General features: G+C 29.7%; 1 protein-coding gene across 5 annotated transcripts in view; it reads left to right on the plus strand.

The window, feature by feature from the left end:
* Positions 1-19801, plus strand: part of LOC108565614 (polypyrimidine tract-binding protein 1) — a 196793-nt gene that overhangs the window by 139011 nt on the left and 37981 nt on the right. For 2 of the 5 annotated variants that reach the window (XM_017925157.1, XM_017925159.1), the window contains exon 1: positions 1736-2346. The exons of the other annotated variants lie outside the window; for them this stretch is intronic. In XM_017925157.1, coding sequence (XP_017780646.1) covers positions 2224-2346 — 123 coding nt within the window. In that variant the 5' untranslated portion in view covers positions 1736-2223. Of the gene's footprint in view, positions 1-1735; positions 2347-19801 lie in introns of those variants that run through there. 5 annotated transcript variants of the gene reach the window in all.

Here is a 19801-nt window from a genome sequence, read left to right on the forward strand (position 1 = left end):
TGATGGAGAAGGGATGTCGGCGGGGTGTGGGCGGCGGCGCTGGCGGCGGCAATCAGGTAGGGGGAAAGGACGTCGTCGTCGTCGTTGCAAGGCGCAACCGCGCGCGCAATAAGGTTGCTTTGCTCCTGCTGCTCTGGTGCCGGCTACGTAATGGGCAAGTTCCTGCTGCCACAGTCCGGGCGAGATAGCCAGCGAGTGCGGCGGTCCTCAACATCAAAACCTCTCAACTTCCTACGAACTATAAACTCACTCTTATTACAACCGTGAACATCACCTCAGTTTACCAAAAAAAAAAAAAAAATAATAACAACTCTTAGATCCAGAAAATAGTAATACTACCTACAAAACAGTGTCCTAAACCTTTCACCTAAATCCTCTGTACTGAAGCAGACCGATACTAAAAAAAAAAATCAAAATTTTTCCGCAAAATTCGAAGTACCACAGCCCAGATATTGAAACGAATATATCGACAACAACATCAAAAAAAAATAATTGCAAAGAACTTCGGAAACGCGCGTCTACCTGTCGTCTTTAAAACTAAAAGTTTAAACGCTCTATTCTCTAATTCTCTTTGTATCTCTTTGTAACGTTTCGACCGAGTGCTCCTCTAATGTCAAAGTGAAGCTACCCTGAAACCAAGGTAATAAAACAAATCAAGACATTCTTCTAATTTAGAATAACGCGATTACAAGAACGAACTAATCAAAAAGAAAAGAAAAGCCCGCGAACGAATCAGAAAAATCGCGTTCCTTGTTTCAAGTACAAATCGAATTAAAGATATTTAAAATAAACATATATTTTTTTAAAAATAATAAAAAAATAAAATAAAATAATTTAAAAAAAAAAGTTAAATTTGAAGGTAATATTTTGAGTTGAGCGTTTTGACGACACAGGCGACGCCGTCTTGTCCAAGAAGAATTAATGACAATCATTGAATCGTAGTTTACGTAAGTCTTTAAGATAAAGTTAAGAGTAAATTAAAAAAGTAAAAGAAAAAAAAGAAGTTAAATTATATATATAAAAAAAAAATAAAAATATTATATAAAGAAGTCCGTGTGAGATAGTTTAGCTATTCGATTGTGTAATAACGCTGCTCGTGTGTTGTTGCTCGGTCGAGGCAAGTTTCTTGACCTCCTCAACTTGACTCTTGAGCAGCGTGCTCACACAACAACCACACGCCGTCCTTACTTAACCCATTGGAAAAGAGGAAGAAAGGGCCAGTGCAATATTACCACGTCTACTATACGTACGCAATATATAAAATATATCTTATACATAGTTGTATTACATAATCTATCAATGTCACACTCGCAATCAAGTCAATATCGTAGTTGTACTCATCTCTGTTAGACGACAATCAAAACTTTTTGTATATATACATAAAAAATATATATATATTCTCGTTACGAAAAGAAATAATACAAAAAAACCCTTCATTTCCTACGCGTTTCAATTAACTTTGAAGAGGGAAAAAGAAAGGAAACAAAATATACCTAACATATCTTATTTATATAAAAATTTAAATAAATTGATAGACAATCAACTGTTCCCTTCGAAGATCTAATCCACTTGAATAAGAAAGGTTGTGCGTTACCCCAGTATTAGATAAAATAACGAGAGGAAATTTATATCTATACATATTAAATAAATTTAGGTAAATTAATATATATATATTTATTTAATTGGTAAATATTAAGAAGCAGATATTTATTATTATACTAAATCAAAAAAAAATATAAATAATAATATTGATAATACATATCTCTTTTTAGCTCGTAATTTTGCTCGAACAATCAAGTAAAAAAAAATAATCAAATTTTGTAAAGCAATATTTAATTGCTTATTGTTATTATAACTATTATAATACTGACAATCGCGATTGAGACAATCGTGTCGAGGTTAGTGGTCCTGGTTCCGGGAGGTCTGGCAGCAGCAGCAGAAGTTGCTGTTGGTGGTAGTACGAACCCGTTTGGTTCGAATTCCGTTTGGTTTGGTGCGGGCCCGGCTCGTCCGCCGAAGGTCCGATCCGACGTAACCACGACGTACTATCTAAACCCGACGACCACCGCCACCCAAATTCCCTACGTAGTGCCCTTGACATATCCCACAATCCTACCCTGTCCAGAGCTGACGCCCTCGCAGACGGCCGCCCTTTACCATCACCATCATCACCAGCAGCAGTGCCCCAGTTACCCTTGTCCCTGCAGCCAATGCTCCCCTCACATGTACTCTGCTAACCAGCTGGCGGCGCCCCCGAATACACTCATCGTCAACAGATTCACCGAGATCAACTACTTCGACAACCCCACGGCCGCATCTCCAGACAAACTGGTCGCTTACGACATGGTAAGATTACTAACATACTAAATACTATTATACATTACATTCTATTTACTCCATGTAACATAAACATTAATCATCATCACATCTACTACAATACATCTAAAACATCATGTAATAACAACTATTTGGTTGGTGCATAATTATAAGTCGCTTTATAGGCGAGGTTGCTCTTTGCAAATGGCAAGCAGTTATTGAAGAATATTTATGTTTCTTTTTCATAATAAATATTGTTTCAAAAACGCCTAATTAAAATAAACTCTTATACATATAGATGAGAATCCCAATAATTTAATTTTATAAAAAATGTACACACTTTTATTTAGAAAAAACTCCAGTTTTCAAATATATATTTGATAAAAAAACATTATAGATGAAACACATACCAGTTTTATACTATTACAGATCTAAAACATCATCGTATATAATTTCGTAAAATTACTCTACTTTCCAATCTTAATAATATAATTGTTACCTTATGTCGTAAGTAAATTACGAACTAAAGTATCGTACAAAGATATTCCCTTTCAACATCATCTTGTATTATTTAGTTAAATAACTATTTTCCACTACTAAATGTTATAAGTAATATATGGATATTAACTTGTAGATAAAAAAAAACTTAAGAGTTTCATTCTATAACATCTTGTTATATAAAAAATTGAACAATCTATAACACAAAGTTATGAACATCATTATGTATTACTTTATAAAATGACTCTACTTTTCACTAAAATAAATATTAATGTTACAAGTAATATTATTATTACCTTGCAAATATAAAATACTTAACAGTTTAATTTTATAACATCTCGTTACAAGTAAATCATCGTACAAAAATATGAACACCATTATGTATTGTTTTTTGCAAAATGAATCTATTTTCCAATATAAAATATTAAATGTGAATGTTACAAGTAATTAAATTATTGCCTTGCAGATAAAAAAAAAACTGAACAGTTTCAATCTTTATCACTTACTTGTTACATGCCAATTAATAAGGAAAGTATTGCACAATGTTGTGAATATCATTGTGTATTATTTTTGTAAAATGACTTGTTACTTGTTACATTTAAATTAAGGAGGATAGTATCGCACAGAGTTATTAACATCATTGAGTAAAAGTTTTGTAAAATGACTATACTTTCCAATATACTAAATGTTAATGTTACAAATAATAAAATTATTATCTTGCAGTTAAAAAAACTGAACAGTTTCAATTTTTATCACTTACTTGTTACATGTTGTTGCAACTAAAACTGAACCGTTTCATTCTAATATTACTAACATATTTTGAAAAGAATTACAATCTTTGCGAACGTCCTCATTATTCCCAAGAATTTCATTTTTACCCCATTCGGAGTTACATGTTAATTAACAACTAAAGCATTTCCCATATATATTCCATCTGGGACATCATCATATATTACTCTACTTTCTAATCCATCTCTAAACGTCTATAATATAAGTATTATAATTTATATATGCAAAAAAAAACATAACAGTATCATTATAAAACCATATGTTAAGTGCCACGTAAATTATTTATAGTTGTGTAAGTCAAAAGGGAAAATCCACATACATTACAAATTTCGTTATGTGTCGTAATAATAATAATAATAATAAAAGAAACGGTAATTAAATCTATAAGAATCGGCGTAAAATTGAAACAAGTTTCATTAGATTTCGCAAAATATTACTAAACATATTTCAAATTTAAAGCAAAAAAATAATAATATTTTACAAAAAAACTACTTTCATTTATAATAGTAGAATTGTTTCTATTATTGATAAAGTTTGAGTTTACTGAAATAAATTAGACTTTAATTATTTCTTATTTTAAGAAGTAACTAAAATAAAAGAACAACTTTATAAGTATTGACAACATCTGGTCAGAAGGAAACTTCCATATAAATAATCGTTTTTCGTTTCCATTAGAATTCAAACACAAATGTAGTTTATTTATCTTTGAAAGTCCTTGAATTAAACATTACTTTGGTTGTATCATTAAGTATATTTCATATTTCAATTTAGATTATGTTTTTCTTTAAAACAATTTACAAAAGAAATAATTCAAGATATGGATTTAACAATTAACTTCTTTGTTATTTCATGTATAAAATTAATATTAGTTATATTAAATGAAAATATAATAAACTGTACTAGTACAATGTATTTTAATGAGAATATCTTTGTAACTTGGTGCTTTGGTAAGAGTGGTTGGATCGATAGTAATTTGCATGTTATAGGCCATAAAGATTGTTTTTCATTAAATTTATATATTCATCATTTAATCACGAATATATTACAAATACTAACATTTACTGCTCCCTCGGAACAAATTAAAAAACATAAAAAAAAACTACTAAAAACGAAAATAAATCCAAGAAGCAGTAGAAAAATGTTCAATCTTATTTCCAAGAATTCGATTTATATAATTGATTGCTGAGAGTAGTATTACTTACCAAGTAAAAGAAATCTGAAGAAGACGAAAAAAAAAGGATGAAACTCAAAGGACATCTCCTTTGCATATGCATCGACTGCGGAGAGCTTTAATACCATCAATGGGTGCAGGACTTTCATCTCTCTTTCTTCGAAAACTTTTGCGGACATTCCATGATCATAATTAAATATGAAAACGAGAAAATAAACAAACAGCAAAAACACACAAAAAAACGTAACAATTAGCGAAATTGAAGCTCTCCGCTATTTACGGAGCGAATTACGTAACGCAACGTCGAATTAAATTACGTTTGTAATTAATTACGACTTCCATTTTATATAAATAAATATGCGTACATACAAACAATTAGTACGCTCAATTAATAATGCGTATTATTGTTTCAGTTTCAGTTAATTCATTAAATCAATACTTAAATTTTGTTTTTTATAATTATTATTATTTTTGGATCGGAATTTAGTAAAATACACGAAAAGTGTTATAATTTTAAAGTGAAACCTATTGCTTTTCGTTTTGGCAGCGTGCAGAGAAAGATGTAAATCGCTTACTTCTTGACAAGTTAATAATTAGTTGGGTGACAACTGAAATACACATATAGATTATGCGAAGGTTTTCAAAATCTATAGGTTTTTTTTCGTTTCAATGTTGTTTTTGTAACAGTTTTCAAACATGAGCATTGTTTCGGGGAAAACTGAAATTATGTGCGGCTATCTGGAAGCCGGTTTTTTTGTCTTCTCTTTTTCCCTCTGTTTTGAAAGTAAAAGAAAAGCATAGGAGGTTGTCGAGTTTTAAATTAGTAACACAACTTGTTTACACGAAACGTCCAAGTTTACCGGGTCTATATTTAGATGCTGACAGTTTATACACTCCGCCTCAACTCGACGAAACTAGCTGGTCTCCTCTCTTTCTCGCCCTATCACCTTCTTCCAACTAGGGTAAATTCAGTTCATTCACATCAAAACACGACGCTACAAAAATGTATACGTTTTGTTCGTGTTTCACTTTTTTTTTATATTCTTATCATCGTATTTGTTTCGTTGTGTAATTATGTTACAAATTGGAGAAGAAAAATTGGTGCGTTTTGCTAATTGAATTATGTTTTGTATAATTGCGTTTCTCTATTCTTCATTTGAAGCTTTCTCCAATTTAAAAAAAATAAATGAGACTACTTCTCTCTTTATTTTCTATATAATTAATTCTCAGTTTTGAACGTATATGTAACAGATTTTTATGAAAACAAAATCATCATAAGTGCGAATGATCGTAAGTTGAAATAGTCGTAAATCGAGGAATTACTGTAGTAATTAGGGCAGTTACGCATGGTTGTAATTAGAATTTGTTAATGTTTCTTGATATTAACATAAATCTTTATATAAGTTTACTTCCCTTTTTATTTTTTATGTAGTCAATTTTTGTCTATGTATGTAAGTCGAAATGTTCGTATGTTAAATCAATAAAATGTTATGTATCAGCTTTAATTTCATTGTAATTGCGAAATAATCGTAAATCAATAAATTAATGAATTGAAAAATGAGGAAATATTGGTTGTAACTAAAATTGACATAATTCTTTGCAAATTTAATAGTTAAATGAAACCACATTTCTCTATATTTTCTACATAATTCATTCGTGTCCTCGAACGTAAGTCGAAATTTTCGTAAGTTGAAAATATAATTATATTTACATATTAACATTAAGAGATTTTGTTTTTGGTCTGAAACAATCATCGTAAAAGCAAATGGTCGTAAGTCGAAATAATCGTAAATAGAGAAAAGATGAATTGTTGAAAGCACGGTTCCAACTACAATTTGGTTAATTAACAGAATTCTTAATTTGAAGCTTTCGCTAATTTGAGAATAAAAAGAGACCTACTTGTCAATTATATGTAAACATCAGCATTAATAGATTTTGTTTCTGATTTAAAAATATCATTGTAAGTGTGAATGGTCGTAAGTCGAAATATTTGTAAATCGAGAAATGACTATGGAAAAAAAAAGTAAATTTTGGAAGCATGGTTTTAACTATAATTTGGTTAGTTAACATAATTCTTCATTTGAAGCTTTAGCTGTTTTCGGAATATATGGAAACCTACTTGTCTCTTTCTTTTTCATATAATAAATTCTAGGTTTTGAACGTTAGTCGAAATGTTCGTAACTTGAATAAATTCAATTATATCTACATATCATCATTAATAGATTTTATTTTTAATTTAAAGAAATAATAATAAGTGCGAATAAGTCGTAAGTCGAAATAATTGTAAATCGAGAAATTGCTGTATGGAGAAATTCTTTTAAAGAATGACCAATTTGAAAATAAAATGAGACATACTTGTATCTTTACATTTTATAGTCAATTCTCGTTTTTGACGTAAGTGTGAATGGTCGTAAGTCGAAATAAACGTAATTAGATAAATTACTGTTTAGAAAAAAGATTAATTTTTATAAGCATGGTTTTAACTAGAATTTGGTTAGTTAAAATAATTATTCATTTGAAGCTTTCGCCAGTCAATTCTCATTTTCGGACGTAAGTGTGAATGGTCGTAAGTCGAAATAATTGTAAATCGAGAAGTTACTGAATTGAGAAATTTTTAAAGAATGGTTGTAACTAGAATTTGGTTAGTTAACATAATTCTTGATTTGAAGCTTTCCCCAATTTGAGGATAAAATAAAACATACTTGTCTCTTTATTTTTTATTGTAAATTATCGTATTCGGTCGTATGTCGAAATGTTCGTAAGTTGAATAGATAAACTTATATGTAGATATCAACTTTAATAGAATTTGTTTCTGATTAACAAAAAAATCATTTTAAATGCGATTGGTCGTAAGTCGAAATAATTGTAAATCGAGAAATTAGTGTATGGTAACGGTTTAGTTATTGTTTCTTCATAACAACATGTACTAAACGAACTTAAAATATAGAAATCTTGTTGAGGAATGATACGAAGAATGCAAATAAACGCAGATCTTTAATAATAAATTATTATTGTTTGGGAGTTGCGAGCGCTGCAGTCGCAGCATGTTAATAGGCTGCATAACGGAAATAGCATGGCAGACAGTCGCTAATTGAGGAATGCACAAAGGGCTTAATAATGGCTTCTGTAATCCATCATACACGAAGATATTATTCCCTGGCACTTACAAAAGGCATTCCCAAGAACTTTTGTTCCCACACACACACACTCGTAAAACTAACAAACATAGGAATCCGCTCCTCTTCATGATTAAAACTTGACGTTTAATATGGGCTGATATCCAGAATATTTTTTTGTTTGTTTTTACAATCGATAATCGGCGATACTTTTAGCTATCTTCGCTTCATAACGAAATACTCCAAATTCCGTTTAACGTGTATATATATATATTGCAAATAAATATGCGAAACGCGATAAGGGTTTTAATAGGGTTCGAAAGCTTCGCGAGGAGTCGCGTGGCGGACGGGGAATCCCCGAGGCTAATGTAATTAATAAGTTGGCGTTGCGGAAAGTTCCGGGACCAGGGAAGTTTTAGCCCATCCACCCCTCTGCAACCTGCGATAGGAGGAACGCGTTTTTCGTGAAAAATAAATGTTTGCGAATGGGGAAATTTTGGGGGGCGTTTTACTCTCTCTCTGTTCGTGACTTGCTAAATAAATGGTGCACCCCTCAGGCCACAGTAATAATACCTTTACCTCGATCTCTTCCCGCGAGCTGCTGCGGTGTATATGCATCACTTTCTTTGTCATCAAATTAAGACGGCTTTCGTAATTAATAACTTGCTATCATCAAAATGAGGGAGAGAACATCTCGTTCCCCCTTTTGATACAAAATTTAACCGCGCGAATTCCTCCCTCCTTCATAACAAACGTTTGTTTCGTCTTTTTGCTACAGTTAAAAGTTTATGAAAATAGTTTTGTTATTAGAAAATGCACAAAGGAAAGAAAGAGAAAATGATAATACGCGATATGTTTTCTTTAGTATTAGCACGAAAAGAAAATACATTTAAAAATAAATTAACTGAAACATTGCTTTGTTCTTATTTTTACATAACAAACATTTAAAATAAATTTCTACGAAACTCAAATTGTTTTTAATAAATTTTATTAATACTTAAGAGTATAACTTTTTTACTTTATCAAACATTTTCATTATAAATTATCAAACTAAATCTAACAGTTAACTTCATGTTTATTAAATATATCTTATTTATTCTGGAAATAATTGTTTATAAAAACATCGAAAGTGCGAATGGTCGTAAGTCGAAATTAGTGTTTGGACAAGAGCAAACTTTAGAAGCATGGTTGAAAGTTGAATTTATTTGTTTATTGATATGAACTTAATTGTTCATTTGAAGCTTTCGTTAATTCACAACTTTGAACGTAAGTCGAAATGGTCGTAAGTTGAATAAATGAATTTATTACATATTTTGTAGCATATTCAACACTTATTTTCTTTCATCAGTTGTATTTAATTATAATTGTATCCAAGGTAACTGGATAATCGCAAATTAGTTTTTTGTTTCCAGGTAACGATAAATTTAAAATTAATTTTCGCGGGAAATTTAAATCAAAAATTTAAAAAAAATCCTCTCTAGCTTTATCTATTTATGAAATTGATTGATAAAATTGATGAAATAAACATATATTATCTAAATTTGTTAATAAACTATACAAGTTATTAAACAAATTAAAAAAAAAATTGAAGATTTACTTTTCATAAATTATAAATATAAAAAATAATATTTGAATAAGCATTGACGCGTTTGTTTATTTTAACCTTGAGGAAGTTCAGTGTTTCCCTTTGATACGAAGAAATATGGGGATAATATACATTTTTTTTTAAATATATATTTACGAAAGGAAGGAAAGAATCAAACGGAAACAAAACGAAAACAAGGAATAAATCTGCCGAGGAGCTGCCGTATATTTTGGATCGGTGTGATGGGAAAGGGGGGAGGAAATATGGGATTACTTCCTTCGCTCTCTCCGGCAACTTCATTTCCAGCAGATGCCGATGATTCGAAACCGCTTGCACATTCACACCTCGTACTTTTTTCAAAAAGGAATTTCATTGTGTCGCGCACAGAAAACAACAACGAAAACAGTATGAAAAAGATGAGAAAGAGAGAAAAGGAAGTTTGTGGAAGAGCCGAAGAGCGATATAAAGCGAACTCGAAATGATGTTTCTCTTGGATCTTCCTTTCCGTTTCTTTTTTTTTATAAATAAAAATATCCTTCACGATTTGCGGCCAAAACAAACAATCCACATTCCTTTAGCCACCATTTCTTGTTTTATATATATTTATAAAAATTAACCTTTATTATTTGTTAGACGCACATTTCTTTTGATACTTGATATTAAACGGTTTCCAGATCTTCAGATTCTTTAAAATTGAAGCTTATTTTATACAATTTTAAGAGAAAAACATAAATTTCAATACTTTTGATACTTTATATTAAAAGATTTCCATACCCTAATATTCTTTAAGATTCAAACTTATTATTTACGATGAATTTTATATTAAAAGATTGCCAGACCTCAAAATTCTTCAAAATTCAAATTCATTTTATACAACTTAATACAAAAAATACATTTAAAGACTTTTGATACTTTATATTTATTAAAAGATTGCTAGACTTTCAGATTCTTCAAAATGTAAACTGGTTTTATACAACTTAATACAAAAAAATACATTTCAAGACTTTTGATACAAACCTTAAGATTCTTCAAAAAGTAAACTGATTTTTATAACTTAATACAAAAAATATATTTCAAGACTTGATACTTTATATTAAAAATATTCAAATCTTATGTTTCTTTAATATTTGTGTCCATTTTATACAACATAATGAAATACAAATTAATTTTCTTAAAATATCGGTATGAAATTTTTTTGAATTTGAAAAAAGAAACAATTTGTATTTGTAAACAAAATAAACGAAAGAGGTTTCTTTTTTTGTTTGTTTCGAACAGATGGAAATAATCGTGTGTAAAAAGAATGTTACCTTCTTAGTTTAAGGTGTATTAAATCTCAGGATTTCATTCTTCACGCACAATCAACGAAATACTCGTTGCGTCAATTTTATAATGTACGTAATTATATGTTTCTCAATAGGAATAAAATGGAGAAGAATGGAAGAAGGAGTAAAAAAAATCGATTCGATCATTAATTGCTTAAAGAAAGTTTTATTTTCTTTTATTCATTTTCTTAGTAAAGAAAGAGAAAATTATTTTAATTGAACAATGAATTCTTTGACAATATAAATCGTATAAAGAAATACGCATTTTTTTTTAAATCCATTAAGATTTTCAATGTTCTTTCATTCAAATCAACTATTAGTTCATTTTAGGTATTTAGAATCAAATGATTATAACACATTTTATAAAAACATGTTGTTAATATTTAAACAAATTGGAGTAACTAATACTTAATATAATGATTAGTAAGAGTTTCAATGTTCATTAAAATGTAGAAAAAAATATATTTTTAACCGTTAAATTATGTAAAAGATTTGCACAATTTTTTAAAACGTTGAAGACAGATTTTGATTACTCTTCAATTAAATTAATTAATAGTTAACTGTTAATTTAAAATCTGCTATATTGAAGTAACTAATATAATAAGTAACACAATGATTGGGAATGATGTTAATATGAAATCAAATGTTCAAAAACTTTGATAAAATGTTGATAAGATTCTACTAAATTGAAGAAACTAATAGTTAAATCTTGAAAATGATTTAAACAATTTTCAAAAATTTCAAAGAACGATTTTAATTAATCCTATATTAAAGTATCTTATAGTTAAATCATAATTTAGAATCTTCTAAATTCAAGTAACTAATAGTTAACACAATGATTGGGAATAATGTTAATAAGAAATCAAATGTTCAAAAACTTTGCTAAAATGTTGATAACATTCTACTAAATTGAAGTATCTAACAGTTAAATCACGTAAATGTTTTGAACAATTTTCAAAAACGTAGAAAAATGATTTTAATTAATCCTAACTTAAAGTAACTAATGTTTAAATCATAATTTAGAATCGTCTACATTGAAGTAACTAACAGTTAAACGATAATAGTTAACTCAAAATTATTTTGAAGTATCTTGACTATTGAGAATATTATTTCAAATGTTGAAATATCTCTACATAATTGAAATAATTAACATTTGGTATGTAATGATTAAGATTATATTTTGAATGCTGTGAATATGAATAATAAGTAAAGTTGAGAGGTCGAAGGGCCACGAAATTCCAGTTTTCCCACAAATAGGACTTGTCCAAAATCTGGTTTATTAAGTTGAACAAGTGCTCGACCTCCGGTTAAAATACACCAGTTGTTATATTTATACCAAGGTGGTGTGTGTAAATGTGTGTACGCTTCTCTCTCAAGTCGGACCAGTTTCATTTACGAAATGGAGTAAATCGAGGAAAAAGGCTTTTCGGACACACGATACACCGTTCCAAAATAATAGTGTGTAAATGCAAATGTCAGGAAGTTCGGACATTTCTGCGCAAACGATTCCAACATGCACATAATCCGAAACACATATTATTCCCTCAGTTCTATTTATAATTTCAAATACTTGCTTTCCTGCAACGCTCACAAACCATCATTTCTCCTTTAAAAAAAAATGACAAGAAAACAATATTAGTATCAGCTTATTACATTTTGAAAAGAAAATTCATTAACTTTCGTTGCTTTTCGCAACTTCAGTCGTAAGTCGAAATAGTAGTAAGTTGAATTTCATACAAAATATTAATAAATTATTTATTATAACAAAAATTGATACATTTTTTATATGAAATTTTTATTGTTGTAAGTGCGAATTGTCGTAAGTCGAAAATTTACAGTATTTCATTATTATTGAATGCTTTATACTTAACATTAATTACACGCAAAAGTGTAATAGTATTTCCATTGATTAACAGAAGAACCTATGGATTTAAGCATAAAAGATGAATTAGTAATACAAAATTGATACATTTTTATGTGAAATTTTCATTGTTGTAAGTGCGAATTGTCGTTAGTCGAAAATTTACAGTATTTCATTATTATTGAATGCTTTATACTAAACATTAATTACACGCAAAAGTGTAATAGTATTTCCATTGATTAACAGAAAAACCTATGGATTTAAGCATAAATGAATTAGTAATCAAAAATTGAAACATTTTTATGTGAAATTTTCATTGTTGTAAGTTCGAATTGTCGTTAGTCGAAAATTTAGAATATTTTATTATTATTGAATGCTGTAAAAGTGTAATTAATAGTATTTCCATTGATTAACAGATGGTTTTAAGAATAAAAGATGAAATATTTAATATTTATTAATTAAGGTATATGATTTGCAGAAAATAAAAATGAAATATAAAGTATAAATCTGAGATATGTCTGAGCGACAAAAGATGTTCCAAATGAATACGAAGAATACCATTAAATTTTTATTTGTGTGTGCGAGGACGTGAGATAACTACATCGAGAGATTGTAATTAAAACAGCAACAGCAACAAAGAGGGGTGTCCATCATAGGAATCCGAATGAATAGAAATCTGTTACTGCGGTGCACATACAGCATATTGTGTTGTTCTTCGTCTCGCGGAGGCTTCGGTTTCGGTTTGTTATTTACGGTTTAATTCGATCCAAGGTCGGTGTATGTGTGTATGTACGCAAGTACGTGTGTATGGGAGTCTCTCTTCCGGATTTTTAAAGTCTTTAAGTAGTTGCGTGCTTGTCCGGCCGGTTGGATGGCCTGCGTGTGCTTGAATGTTCTTTGGCTTGAAGAGTAGAAGACTCTCCTCGCGGTGGTCGCGCGCTCTCTCATCTAAGACAAAACCTGATTCTATATAAATTACGTGTTGTCGTGGGTAATTTTACTTTTTAGTTCTTCAGAAGTTGTTGTTCCGTACGCTGCTGGTGGTGCTTCTTCTTTGCTACACATACACGCATATTTCGTTCGCTACAAACTTGATGAGTTATTATTCTCTTTGTGCTTTTCTGTGAATAACACAACTTACAACAACAACGAAGACAACAAAATCCGGATTTTTCAAAGAGTGAGTAAATTAATCCCGCGCTTTTCCAAAATCTACTCTTAATGCTTTAATTCTGCAAACGATTGCGTCACGACCCGAAAACTAAATCATCTCTTACTTAACGCTCAGTTTGACCCTAATTCGAGCAGACTTTGACCGCGCTCAGACGTACATGGCGAAACTCATCATCGTGTCTGCATTTAAGCTCATCGATTTGATCTCGTAATTACGTACACTTCTCTCTTTAAAATTTTTGTGTTTCTTTTTTCTCTCACTTCTTTTTCTTCGAGAAAACGAAACGCGACTACAAAGTGAATCATTGAACTGACGATACTTTGTGCATCATTCTGAAATTAAATCGCAACGAAATTGCAACTTTCCTTCACAGTTTCCCTAACTTTTTTTTAATTGCACGAAAATCGTTTATGCAATTTCGGATCAATAACATAGCACAATTTAATTACTTATGATTTAAAGTTATTAGTTTGGAAATTACATTAATAAATTAACCGAAACATCTTTGAAGTAAAGAATCTATACGATTTTATATAAATTCATTAAATTTTAAACGCAAAATTTTCATATATACAAATTGTTATCACTTTATATAATTTAAATTATTCTTAATAAAAACAATATTTATTTCAAAAAATACGTAACAATTTGAATATTATACAAGTATTGAATAGATTGGAAATTAAATTGGCGATATTCTTCATGAATTAACCCAAAATTCCCATTAAATCTTCAATAACAAATGTATCTTAATAGATAGAAATTATTATCACTTTATTTAATTAAAATTATTATTGATTAAAACAAAAAAGTTACAAGATATTAATGTTATTATAACTTTGAATAATCAAAATTAATAAAAAAAAAATTGGAATTAAATAAACATTTTCAAATTTAAAACATAAGTTGTAATTGAATTCGTTTATTGTTAAAAGAAAACATGTTGGAAATGTGTTTTTTTATTAAGATCGTTTTGGTCTCTGTTACATAAAAAAAACTGAAGACCTTTTTTTATCGGTGTGCGAATTGAAATTGGATACTCGAGTTTCGTGTCAGATGGACGTTTTATGGAAAACTTGGAGGCTTTTAAATGAACTACATTGTTTATGTAAAGATTATTATCAGCTACGTGAAGATGTTTAAACTAGATCTAAAGTAAAAAAAAAAAGTAGTAGCTGATAATGATGTGAAACCGGAAGTGCAGCAATTACGAACTGTTTCGTTCTAAATAATGAAGCAGTTAATAAACATTGGCAATTAGGAAGATGAACCTGATTTTTCCTTATTATATATATTTTCTTTAAAGCAGTTTTTTGTTCTTCATAGTTGCGTGCCCATGAAGACGATCTTCTATTCTAATTAACGGAATCCAAAAGATGGATCAGAGCTCCGCATTATTATGATTGTTCTCGGTTGGTTCTTCTTGGCCGCGGATCCTCTTGTTCTTCATAATTAACGCGCTTTTTATTGTTTAATTGGCTTGAAATTATTCCCGTCGTTATGGAATATGCTTCCAAAGGGGAGCAATGGTCTCTCTTCTCGAAGGCGCGCGGAGTTACCGTGCCATGAGAAACGAGAATTCAAAGAACAATAACGATGACGACTTTCCCATAAATTTCTTTCTTTAACCTTCTTCTTCTTCTTCTTTATACAACTTCTCCAACAAGAACGAAAGAAGAATTTAAAAAAAAAATATATATAATAATATAGAGGAAGCATTTGAATCTCGATTACAAAGAATGTTAATTAAGGGAAGCCCATGCAAATTGCATTGTGATCTTTTTTATATTTATTTATAAGACCAGTTTTTTCTTTTTCTTCTTCATGGAATCTCCGAAGCGTTAATTGCCTGAAGGAAAGCCATTACCTTACTTTGTATAAGAAAAATATATAGAGAAAATTGCAACAAATTCTGTATTGAAAATGCGCGAATGGGAAAACTTAATGGATTCTATTTGTATGTAGATCGATTCCGGGGCGTTAAAGGTAAACTCTTTGGGACCTTCGGTAATTCCTCCACCTCCTCGTGCGTATGCATTCGGTCGCATTTGCATTATTAAATCAAATTTTCCGATCACATCTATATATATATGCAGTATATACATTGTAGCACTCGCAACAGCCCTTTTCAAACACACATCGCGCCAATAAATAATAAATGCAATTTCTCGTTCCGAGTGCGCTCTTCTTTCAGATTGCTGAAAAAAATAGAGAGAGAATGGAAGGAAAGGCAACTCTATTCGTTGGAAATATCCATTCATTCAATGCATTTTTGTGTTAATAATGTTTGATCGCTTAAAAGCGAAATATTTATTCGTCTGCTTCACATTTCTCACCTCTCCGAATGTTTATTGCACAAGATTATAAGTTTATAACTCGTTTGGTGAGTGTTTTGTTGCTGCAACTACTACACATCACACACGGAAAGTTTTTCATCCAATTCCATCGTTTCCTCGCTTGTTGATTTTTAATTCGATGCAATTTACAACAACCCTCAAATACACAAACTCTTAATTAAGTACGAAATTTCTGACACAAACATTGCAGTTTCTCATCCACTTACACTTACATCATTACATCAATTCTTAGAGTTTACAATTTTTAGTATTTTTATATAATTTCATTTTGTTATCATTATTTTTTCGTTATGTTTATAGAATCTTTTAAAATTAAACTTAACTAAATACTTTTTTTCAGTTTTCAAGTTAACTGAAATATTTTGTAATTATATCTTATATCTACTTTGCTTTGGATGCATTTCTTTTCCATTTTGAAACCAACTCAAATTCGGTAATTTTTACGCAACTAAATATTGGATTACGATGTTAACTTTAGGAATCTGTTATTTATATAATTGAATAATAATTATTATTATCATATAAAATTATAATTGTAATTTCTTTAAACTACCTAAAATTAAACTAAATACTTTTTTTCAGTTTTCAAGTTAACTGAAATTCTGAATGTTTACTTAACTAAGTATCAGATTACGAGGATGTATCTTGTGTAAAGTGCTTTCGGTTCTTTTGTTGTGGAAAATTTCCGATCTGCGTGGAAGATCAGGAGGTTCATTTAATGAACTAATAATCGCTTTGCAAGTTTTGACACTTTGCCAGAACCCTCGTAAAACGAAGAAGTGGGGTGAAAGGGACGATGGATGATGAACGGGGTGAGAGAAATAGATCGAACAGACTTCCGGTGTCCAAAGTTCTGCGGAACCCGTTTACCACCGACATATTCTTCGGGTTAGGAAGAGTATACATACACCCATCCTCCTGCATGACCCAAATACCGAAAGGCAACCGCATTCTGAACTTCTCAAATACAAATTCATTGTGTAAAACAATATTTTTAAGTTTTTATTTCAATTTATTGGTGGTGAAGCGATGAAAGGCAAAAGCGTTAATACTATTTGCGATCAATTGCACGAGTTCACTTCGACTAACTCCATTAATGTAAGACATATTTCAATTGCGTAAGAGTTCATTGTATAAGTAACAAGTTGGGATAAGTTCATTCGGTCAACTTGGGAATAAAGGAGTGTTAGGAATTTTGCTACAACTAATTATATTAAACTAAGACATAATACATTTGCTTAAAACTTTATTACCATAACGAACTAAGAATTCATATTTTATCCTATTAATAACTAATTATTTTATTATTGTTTATTTGAGCTTTTTTTGTAATAATTTGAAAATCAATAACATATTTAGTTAGTATTAATTACTAACTTGTAAATAAGTAAACTGTCATTCTTTTTGACCTAAGTTAACTTAGAATTAAATGAATTAAGATATTGCACAAAGTCCATGAAACTAAATTAACAAAACTATGGTTTCTTACTTCATGTACTGAACTAATTATAATAATTTGGAATTAATTTTTCATTCTAAAGTAATTACAAACTTCAATCATTTTTGTTTAATTAATTTTCACAATATTATTCTCTACGTAACTTAGATATTAGAAACGTTTTTATTAAGTTATAAAGTAAACAAATTAACAAAACTATGGTTATTTACTTCATTTACTAAACCAATTATAATAATTTAGGATTATTTTTCATTTTAAAGTAATTTAAAACCTCAATCATATGTATCTACTGCAGTTGTAATATTATGATCTACGTAACTTAAGGAATATACGCATTTTTTAAAGGTTACAATCTAACCTTTAAAACAACTTAACCGTTAGATGAAAGTAAATTTACAAAACTATTGTTACTTATTGATGTAATATTTAATAATTCTTAAAATAATATTGCAGTAACAATTTCAGTTTCAGTTTTTTATTCTAAAGTAATGTGATTCTTGTTTGCTAATAGTTTGAATAATATCAAAGCTTGCAAATCATCAATGAAGATAATTCTAACTTTAACAACTTTTTAATAAAGTAGTATTATGTTGTAAATTTTTACATTTTGTTTTTACTAGAACTAAGAACTTCATGATTCTGTGTATTCCATAAACACCAAATATTGTACACGTTTTTAAAGGAAATTTAAATGAAAATTTAACTACAAGAATTTACTTAATCCACTAAATCCATTTATAATAGCATTTAATTAATTTGCTTAAAAAGCTTATAGCATTAGCAAATTAAGAATATTTTTAAGAAATTTGAAACAATTTCAGTTTTATTTTGTATTCTAAATCAATTTGAAACGCTAATAATGTCAATATCAATTAAGATATATTTTTTTAAAGAAAGTAAAAAATAATTCTATTCATTATTTAAACTTTAATAACTTTTTATTAAAGTAGTGTTAACTTGTAATTTTTTACATTTTTTTTTGTAGTTTAACTAAGAATCTCATGATTATGTGTATTCCATAAACTCCAAATATAATACAAGTTTTTGAAGGAAGTTTAAATATAATTTTACTATTAATACATTTATAGTAGCATTTAATTAATTTGCTTAAAAAGTGTATAGCATTAGAAAATTAAGAATATTTTCTTGAATATTTCCTTTACGAGTTGGGATGTTGATGAGACGCGCAATGTGTGGCATGAATAGCAGAGGGAAGATGATGATGAAGAATGATAAAATGCGAATTTCTTGAGTTAATTAAAGCGCCAGAAGGTTTAATAATGGTTCGAAGCTGGATGGGCCAAGATGGGTATAAGAAGGATGAGGATGAGAGATGCATTCCTTATTTATACTGCATTAGCGTATGTGTTATTATAACGACGCCCTCCGTGCATTATATTCCGAAACCGTCCTCCCGTTTTACCTAAATTAACTTCCATCCATACATTATCCTCCTCCGCGCACCGCATCCTCGGAATACTAAACGAACTTCCGATCGGTATGCGAACCTCGTCCAAATAATATCCGGAAACGGATGGTTGTTCTTGCTTTTCACGTGCATATTGTATCTAACTCTCTATACACATCGAACGAACCGCTCATTTCGTCGTTCCCAAAACCATTCTACTTTATTCATTTCTATTTATTGTGTATTTTCAATGAACATTCGATTAGCGCGTCGGAAAAACACAACAGGCCGAAACTAAAACCCGACCTCCGCATTAAAGATACGAATTGTAACAATGTTGATTTTGCAATTTCCGTTAGTAAATAAAGTCGGAAGTTGGACGCTCTAATATCCTTTTTACTCCCTCGACGCCCCAAAAAAAAACCTCTTTTTATCCGAACCGTCCAGTGACATTTTTCCTTTTCCCTCCCCCCTTATTTCATTCCACTTTATTTATTGAGCTACGAACAAACTGCTGAAAATCAAAAAATAAAATAATTAAAACTCGTTAATTCTAGAATTGATCGCGCGGAATTCGTCGGTTATTCAATTATCCCACAATTCAATTACTGGAAATAATTACCGCATTAATTATAAATTACATTAATTATGAAATTTTAGATATTTAAATAACAATTTGAAACTTTCACAAATGTATTATTATTTTTGTTCCTTTTAACATTGATGTACTCTGAAGAATCTATTA

This window comes from Nicrophorus vespilloides, unplaced genomic scaffold (genome assembly GCF_001412225.1).
Source record: "Nicrophorus vespilloides isolate i.1.1-1 unplaced genomic scaffold, Nicve_v1.0, whole genome shotgun sequence".
Classification (NCBI taxonomy): domain Eukaryota; kingdom Metazoa; phylum Arthropoda; class Insecta; order Coleoptera; family Silphidae; genus Nicrophorus; species Nicrophorus vespilloides.